Genomic DNA, 8,823 nt, shown 5'->3' with positions numbered 1-8,823 from the left:
TTTAAACATGTATTTAATGAATTATTACTTTAGGGATAATAAAAACTGCTACAAACCGTTTAATACGGCTGACGTACCTATATGACTTTATAGCAGGTACACGAGGAAGCCGTCTGGTAATTAGGGCTATATTTTGCGGTGTACGTGAGGCTTTTAAGAAGGTTAGGCATGAACACATTATACGTAAGCTAAGACGTTGTGGTATATAACTTATTGAAATAGGCTGAGAATTTTCTCAACGGTAGATTTCAGCGGGTTGTTATAAATGGTTACATGTCTGCTCAAAGATCAGTAATAAGACCACAGTTGGTTACAGTTTTTAATAACGACATAATTGAAGGAAGTAAAACCAATCACACATGACTTTATGTTATAACAGAAGATCCTGATCAAACTGTTCTGTGTCTTAATAAGAACTGCGTAGAGTTTCCGATTGGACTAACACATGACACTTAATCGTTTTAAAACAAATTCTTCACAATTTTCTCTGAAAGAAGAGTCAAGTCCAAAAGAAAATTCAATAAGGAAGGATAACAATATTACTGATGTTAGTAGTCATGGGACACACTTGGGACTTACTTTACAGTGCGGTTGTTTTTGAACTGATCATGTTACATGTATCGCTATAAAGGCTGCACTATGGTAAACTGTTCGTGTAGCTTCACGTATCGCCTCTCGTGTAAAACCTCACAAAACAATTTATTTTAGCCTATATTTGTCAACAATATTTCATAAAATAATTACAAATTAACTCCTTTTAAATCGTCCTTCCAAAGGTATCTGACGCCATGAACTACAATTTCCGAGATTGATAACAACTTCAAGTGATTTTCAGGCTACCGAGGACAGAGAATAGTGTACCTGAGTAGTTTAAACACACAAATAAATGTGACAAATAATAATAGTCACAAATACTTGAATTTAAATTCTGGATCAAGAATTTGAAAGTTTATCCATTCACGCCACTGGTTCGGTTGCAGCGATTGTTATACAGATGCAATTTACCATTTCCTTTCGTGCGTTAATTACACTAATGTAAGAAATACATTATTAGAATTTTTGGAATCGATAATTCTTTCATTGCATTGTCGGGTATATTTGTGTTGTAATTGGTTAAAACTAATGCACTGACTGCTATCGGATAATACACGTACGTTTTCATTGTATGTTTGTTTGTTTGTTAGTTACAATATTTATCAACCATGGTTGTTATATTTATACCGTATTTGTAATATCCCGGAGCGGTATTCAGATAAGACAGACAGTGCATGTCCACCAATCCGGTTCCACTGTTGAAAATCACTAATTTTAAACCATTATACTGGTAAATTTCAGCTTGTTTGTAAAGGCAGATGGTGCGTGTTCACCAATCCGGTTCCATTGTTGAAAATAACTATGTTTAAACCATTATTCTGGTTAATATCAGCTTGTTTGTCAAACAAACAAGCGAAGTTGTAAACCATATAATGCCAGAAGTTATCTTTAATGATTCATTTCCATTTTCAGTTTGCACCACCAGCGAACAGGATAGAAGCATGATTATTGATTCTGATTCTGTGTACACATGTTCTGACTGGAAATTCCCTTGGCGTGTTGTGAGCATGCATCGAATTGAAACAAAATATATCGCTTAGGAAATATATATATACGTATTTTCTAACTTCTGATCAGTCTTCCGTATATGCACAAAACAATATTGATTTTCTCATTCATATGTTTGCAAATCAAAGTAAAAGAGTGACAGAGATCAGATATATTCGACAATGTCACTATTCCAACACTGGGTTATCTTGGAAACAGAGCCAAAACAAAACTCGCAGTCCTTATCAGTCTTTGGTACAAAGATGCTTGTTCTAACGACGATGTGCTGGGAAATGTTGGGTTTGATCATGTGCTCTTTTACCACTGTCTATGGTAAGTCTGTTAGTTACTGTACAAAGGTATTTCGTTTGTTGGATTGCTTACCCCTTTTTCCTTTGTTGAAAAAATCCATTACACGTTTCATATCGATAAAATCCATCCACAAACAATACACAGCATAGTATTGTTCTTCCTTTGGGCAGTCAGTAATGTTCCTTAATTTATTAACATCAGCATTTTCAATCAAAGTCGGGTCAAAATAGCGATATTATACCTCTCGTGTCCCCTCTCACAATGTAAACTCAACATTTGACATCCAACTTCAATGTTTGTAGAAACCGCGATGACTGAGGGGGTTAGGCAGTGACCTTTGCTTCCTGGCGATCTGATACCTGGCATTGAGAATGTCGGTTCGAATCACGAATTGGATTCAACCCAACAAAAGTATTTGAATTTGTACTTTACTAAGTTTAATCTAGAAAATACCATGCGTCATGTTTGACCATTTTCCGAATGGGATTATACATTCATTTGACACCCCTCTTGACTGTAAGACATGTATGTAAAATGTCACTGAAACCCTTCTAATTAAAAGGAAACGTGCCTTGTCAAACTGTGCATTTTTGAAAACATGATTTTCCCAAACATAAATTTGTTTGAATGCATGTGCCTATGTTATAGTTCATGCACGCCAGCGAGGCAATCTATTGATCTCAACTTCATATGTAATCCATTCGTGTACCAACTTTGATAAATATTTTGAAACTATTTGCAGTAGTGTCGGCAGGTAGTACTGGTCTCTTATTTTGGACATTCAGTATTGGCAAGAAGATAAATGCATTGTATGTTTCTCCCTCGGGTAATACAGGTAGGCGAGCCAGATCCAGTAGGAGAGGGACGGAGAGAATTTCGCAGAACTAACGCTACTTTCTCAAAAGCGTTATCACCAAATGTCTTTTGTTGTTTTTGGAACATAGAGCTGCATAAGATGAATTGCACACAGACATTTTGTGGAACTTGCAAAGTAATTAGAGTTGCAGAAAAACTGGAGCTGTTTGTTGCAGTGACATTAAGGCAAACGGAGCCTTTAATTGATCCTTTGCGTGATTGGTAGCCATTATAGCCACTTTAGAACCGAAGTTATGTGTTCATATATTGACATATGAGTCAAATTCTCGACAAGCTGTAACTTGTCAAGCTGAGTTTTAATGGATCCCATACAGCAGGTTATGGCAGTAGTCCACTCGGGATGTTACCATGGCACTGACAAGAACTTTTGTGACTGAGTGGTCTCTAAAACGCCTTATTTAATAGATATTTCTGATCTGAAGTAGGCATATTTTCAGACTCAGTGTACATGTTGCCCCATGGTGACTCCAAGATACCATGCCTTGTTACCTGGTGAGATCTCGCTAATGCCCACTTTCAGATTTGGAAATGATGTTCTCCACAAATTCAATATTCATGACATGTTCTTGAATTGATTCAGAGTTGGCTGCAAGAATTGGTCAAATGTCTCTTTTTCAGCATATTGCCTTGACAACGTTGCCCTTGGAAAACCTTCTGTCCAGAATTCTATTGGGTTCTCTGCTGGTCCGGAGCGAGCCGTGGACGGAAAGGGAGATCTCATCTTTGAAGGTTTATCTTGTTCGTACACCCCAAGTTCCAGCGGTAACCCACTGCCATGGTGGCGTGTGGATCTGCAAAAGATCGTTAACGTTGAGGCGATCACCATCGCCAACAGAAGATCCAGCGTGTACTGTAAGTACTGATAATGTCTAGGAGCTTAGTGTCCATATCACCTGATATATTCACATCATATCTCCTCAGCCTTTGCACATGTTTAAGGTCAAAGTGACAAAATGCGTATGACAATGTGGTGTAGATGGTTGTGTCGAACCGGGACGTAACTGACTGGTAAATATTAAGCAGTTACACCATAATCACAGGTCTATCATCAGGCCCTGAAATACATGCATCCAAGAAAGTCAACGCAAGGCTAGAATATGTGGCAAGTCTAGATCACCACAGCTTCCGAAAATGAAGAAAGCCATTGACCTAATTTTCATTATGTTTTACGACTGTAATGTAGGAATTGATTTCTTCCTGTAATATATGAGCCTACCTTTATATCAGAGACGTTTGTCTTCCCGATCACTGTTTTACAAATCATTTACAAACAAATATTTTATACACTCTTTAAGGAAGAAAATTGTTTCATACAACAACAAAAAAAAACAACTAAAAAATCATCTCGTAGAACGGACATTAAAGGCAGAGTTTCTTTGGGAACAGATTGGATTTGTTTCTGGATAATGTTTAAGATGGGACTTCGCTGTTTGCTTTATTTAGTGACATCTTTGTTCATTTCCTTTTGGAAACTCGAACGCCGTTACATTGTATCTTGAAAATTAGCATAAAATTCAGACAAGTAACATATTTTGCTGATAGCTTAAATCTGCAATCAATTTTCAAGACGAAAATCGGATACTAACGCACATACGGGTACTTCAGGCAAACGCGAACTGCTCCATTATGCCATTCCTTCAAAGAGAAATGATACAAAATGTTTAGTTGGGGGAATATGTTGTGTCCAAAACAAGGCCTCAAGATTAAAGCTCTGAAATCTGTATTGCTCTTGTATAATGTACACACATTTTAATGAGCTTTTGTGCTTTGAGTGATTGAGTGAGTGAGTTTAATTTTACGTCGCTCATGTGATCTTCTAAATATATGTATTTAAATACATAAACAAACATGACAAAATGACTGATCGAACACTTTAAAATGAAACATAGTAATGTCATTAATGAAGAACTACTAGATGATAAGCTGTTTCAAGAAAGAGCAAATTGAGCTTTACCTACTTTAGGTTTATCTAACACCAGCAGCTATTTAGAAAGATTTCGTATTTGTTTTGAATTTCTATTATTAAGAATGCTCATGTTGTTGATTACTGGATTCTCTGGTCGAGAATCGATTATTTACAGACCACCGCTATATAAACTGGAATGTTTCTGAGTGCGGCGTAAAACTAAACCACTCACGTATTTCGGAAGCCCTCTGTAAGAAGGTCCCGACCAAGGGTTATTACTGAAGACGAGTTATTCCCTAAGACAGCATGTTTAACATTTGCACATTTGTAGTTAAAGTTTGGTGCTCAGTATCATATCTATCACAGTCCGCACACAAAACTTTGGTTTCAGACTGGCGTCTGCATAACTTTGACATAGAGGTATTCTCAACCGACCCAGCTATAGACCCTGGAGCAAACGGTCAGCTGTGTTTCTCCTTCTTTGGTCAGTTTGGGGATTCACTAACTGAAACCCTTAGATGCGTCTATCCGGTTAAGGGTCGATATGTCCGGATAAAGAAGAGGCAACGTCTGAATAGTGACGACTTGCTGACTCTATGTGAAGTGGCAGTCCACCCACAGATATATGGTCAGTGAAAAATGTTTCCAAAAAGAAAAAAGACGTTGTTCTTGTAAAAGAATATCACCACCTTGTGTTATGTAATTGTTTCCTAATTACGTCACCCTTCTCTGTTTAACAGGCTAATTGAACAACAGTTCACATACTGAGGGAAAATGTTTGGATTTCAATCATTTAAACTGCATTTGAATCTAGATGACTACCGATAAATTTATATATTGTCAGTCATTAAACCAAAGGTTTTTGATTAGGAAATTCAGTATGTGGGAATGCAGCTAGGAAAAAAAAACATTGGCGAAATTGCATCTTAGAACATTAAACGACAAACGCCATTGCTTGAAAAACAATCCACAACCACACAGGACACTTCTGAATGTCAACTTGATTCATTTTGAGGGAAACGATATTTACCTGGGAAGAAGAGAGAGTTTATCATATGCACATGCGAGAACGACCACAAAAGTGGAAGCTTGATAAAGGAAGCTAGTAGTAAATTGGCGCCGATTGTTAGAAGCAATGCACAAATGGAATCCAGCTGTATATCCAGGAATAAATTAGATAATCAACAGTGACTCGCAATGGATAAAAAGGGGGTAACATTTGAACTAAAAATAGATCGGCATTTTGTTTTTCAAACTTTCTCATTTTCAGAAACGATCAAATATCTCATGACGTTTCTGATTGGAAATATGTCTCATTTGGAAACACCTTTCCCCTCACTATTCTTAATTGTAGTTTATTTCTTTGGTGGCAGTGATGTCCATTCACCATTTACAGAGTCCTCTCAACGCTGTCTGCTAAGCTTTTGGATATATGATTTCAACTCTACTTCATATCTAATACTGTGCCTTCCTCTGTGAAACTTCTGTATTTGTCGTCTGCGCTGGAACAATCTAAGCAAATCTCTTTCAAATTTGTCATTCGTCTTGAATTGTCTATGGTGTAAAGCTTCTCTTGAATTTACTACTGTGAACATACACCCCACTGTTTTATATGTGGAATTGGCGCTTGTGGTTTTATTGATATGACAGGATCAATGTGCAAAGAAGAGTTCCTAGTAATTTGTCTCACCTATATTTACTTACCCATAACGATACTGAAAAAACAATGAGAAAAATGGCTTATTGCTCTTTAAAATACTCTGCTTGTTACACATGAGCATTAAGCCCTGGAAATGTAGAGACTGATAGCAATGTTCCAAGCGCCTTCTCCACTAATGTAATAGACATACCATATCCATCAAGAATATGGAGACGAAGGTCTTTCTCAACGTCAGGTATTCCTGTAGGTGAATGCCACGCAATACTTTCAGCAACAATCACTTTGTCGGATACAACTAATTCCTCTTCTGTCAAGCTGATGTAACTTAATACAATCAACTATGTCGGGTAAAACGTTCGACCCTGCTGCGAGATTAGTTTGGTAGGGAATACAGAATCAGTGTAGAATCAAAGCGGATCACTAAACTGAAGAAACAGTACAGTCACCAACTGCCTATGTTTTCGACCATTGTAACGATGCATCGCAAATTAAATGTTCGCGACAGAATCATGATGGTGACTGTTTATGGCTTTACGTGCGAGTCAGGATATGACTGATAGTTTTCCAAAAGTTCATAGATTTCATATCACCAATGAATCACGGCTTCCTGAGTGAATATATTGTTTCTTTGCAAATGCAACATCAGAAAGCAACTGCGCTGTCAGTCAGAGGCACCCTTCAACCTGTAGAAGACGCTGTTTGTGTGCAAGAGATGATATAGATTGACAGCTTGTATGGTCAGAGCTCATGTCACCAATAAACCACAACTACTTGTATGAAGACATGAACTGTTTCTTTGACATTTTCAGAAAACAACTGCAGTGTCAGTCAAAGGTACCCTTCAACCTTTGTACCCTACACGGAGATGTACCTCACGACCAGACCCAGACATGAAATCGTCGGAAGCCTGAAGACCTGCATGATTGAATGTACAACTATGTGGGCATGTGATGGCTTCAACTTTAATACCCTGGACAGCTCCAGTGGAAATGGAACCTGTGAGTTTGTGTCTGTGTCACTGGCAAATGTTTACAGCAAATCTGGATGGACGTATTACAAGGCCATTTGTTCTGAAGCTCCAGCACAGCCCGTGTAAGATGTGTGAGCATGTCCCTTTGGTGAGGTGGCCAACCATTGCTGTTTAGATATAGCTCAGTATACAAGTGGAGTCTGTACCGTTACCACTGTGAAAAAACAAATTGAGGCGGTCATCTTTACCAATATCATACTAGGATGTGAAGACTGCAAAAACCAACCTCGTATACATCTTTCAATAAATTTTTAGCTTGTTTGTACCATTCGGATTTTTCCTGTAAGTTGACCCGTTTTGGAAATAAATGAATCCTGCCCCAAGCTGCCAGTGATTAATCTTCATCAATGACCAGGCCAAGCATAACAATGGTGTGACCTTCCGAGCAAGAACAGCCTCGTCTTTCTTATGATGGGCCCGCTCCTCGTTAAGTTACATTATCTCTGCGTTAGTTATGTGATTTGCGGAGATAGGTGGCGCAGCCGCTCCGGGTGCTGCAGTCTAAGATCGCAGGTTCGACTATAGGATTAGCCTTGATTTACGTTAATTGTCATACTGGAGTCGTCTGTCTCAGGTTTCACGCAATGTGAATCTATACAGAGCCCAAATACATCGTTACTATGATGGCATGTCTGCAATTTCGTAAAACAAATACCAGTAGATGTCTTCGCAGAGATGCCTTTTGGAGATGAGATGGTATTTTACTTGCCACCATGTGTGGAGTACATTATATATTATTGGTACCTACACTAATCAATGTTATTTTACGATCTTGCATCGGCATCATAAACTATGTTCTGTCACACCCAAGCACGTCCGTTCGAATAAACTGAACTGTAAATGATATAAATTACTCGATGGATACTAGTAGACACATGAAAACCCGGGTAGAATTAACAATTAGAAACCCATGCTTGTCGGATGAGTCGACAGACGGGATCGGGTGGTCAGGCCCGCTGACTTTGTTCACTGTATCATACTTAGCAGATCGATGTTCATGTTTTTGATCACTGAATTATCTACTCCAGGCTCGATTACTTACAGATGGGCTCCTGGTATGTAAATGTGATTTAGATGTCAGACGGTTGCGCCTTTGGCGATACCCACGAGCAGGGATATTCTATACACAAACGTAGAAAATAAGAGAGTGCCGGGATTCGAATCCACTTGGTCTTCTGTCTGGCTTAGCCTCTAATAATACATGAATTCTATCTCAATTCACAGTCCCAGTGAACCCTGTACAGAGGAAAATAGCTTTGCTTCATCTATTGATTTTGCATGATAGAACGGGACAAGTGGAAGGGAACTATGGCACAGTCTTGTGCTTGGCATACCCACCCCAATTCCCCTCCGGCATCATACGTTATCGCCTATAAAAAATATTACGAAAGAAAACTTTAACCACTAAGCTACGCCAACGCTCCATGTCAGTGTGTGCTTAAGGTAGGTGAGTATGGT

At 38.5% G+C, this 8,823-nt stretch overlaps 1 protein-coding gene across 1 annotated transcript; it reads left to right on the top strand.

The window, feature by feature from the left end:
* Nucleotides 1-3,227: 3,227 nt before the first annotated feature.
* On the top strand, nucleotides 3,228-7,548 carry LOC137292012 (fucolectin-1-like). The gene is made up of 4 exons (XM_067823565.1): nucleotides 3,228-3,261; nucleotides 3,388-3,621; nucleotides 5,067-5,303; nucleotides 7,145-7,548. The coding sequence occupies exons 1-4, from the start codon at nucleotides 3,228-3,230 to the stop codon at nucleotides 7,429-7,431; spliced, it is 792 nt and encodes a 263-aa protein (XP_067679666.1). The 3' UTR covers nucleotides 7,432-7,548.
* The last annotated feature ends 1,275 nt before the right edge of the window (nucleotides 7,549-8,823 follow it).

The sequence above is a fragment of the Haliotis asinina genome, chromosome 7 (genome assembly GCF_037392515.1).
Source record: "Haliotis asinina isolate JCU_RB_2024 chromosome 7, JCU_Hal_asi_v2, whole genome shotgun sequence".
NCBI lineage: Eukaryota > Metazoa > Mollusca > Gastropoda > Lepetellida > Haliotidae > Haliotis > Haliotis asinina.
This window is presented reverse-complemented; position numbering and strand designations above follow the sequence as displayed.

Excerpts from the sequence above, each read along its gene's own strand:
- LOC137292012 (XM_067823565.1), top strand. The coding sequence starts at position 3,228 with ATGGTGACTCCAAGATACCATGCCTTGTTACCTG. Across the intron at positions 3,622-5,066 it reads CAGAAGATCCAGCGTGTACT|ACTGGCGTCTGCATAACTTT; the intron begins GTAAGTACTGAT and ends CTTTGGTTTCAG. Across the intron at positions 5,304-7,144 it reads AGTCCACCCACAGATATATG|AAAACAACTGCAGTGTCAGT; the intron begins GTCAGTGAAAAA and ends TGACATTTTCAG.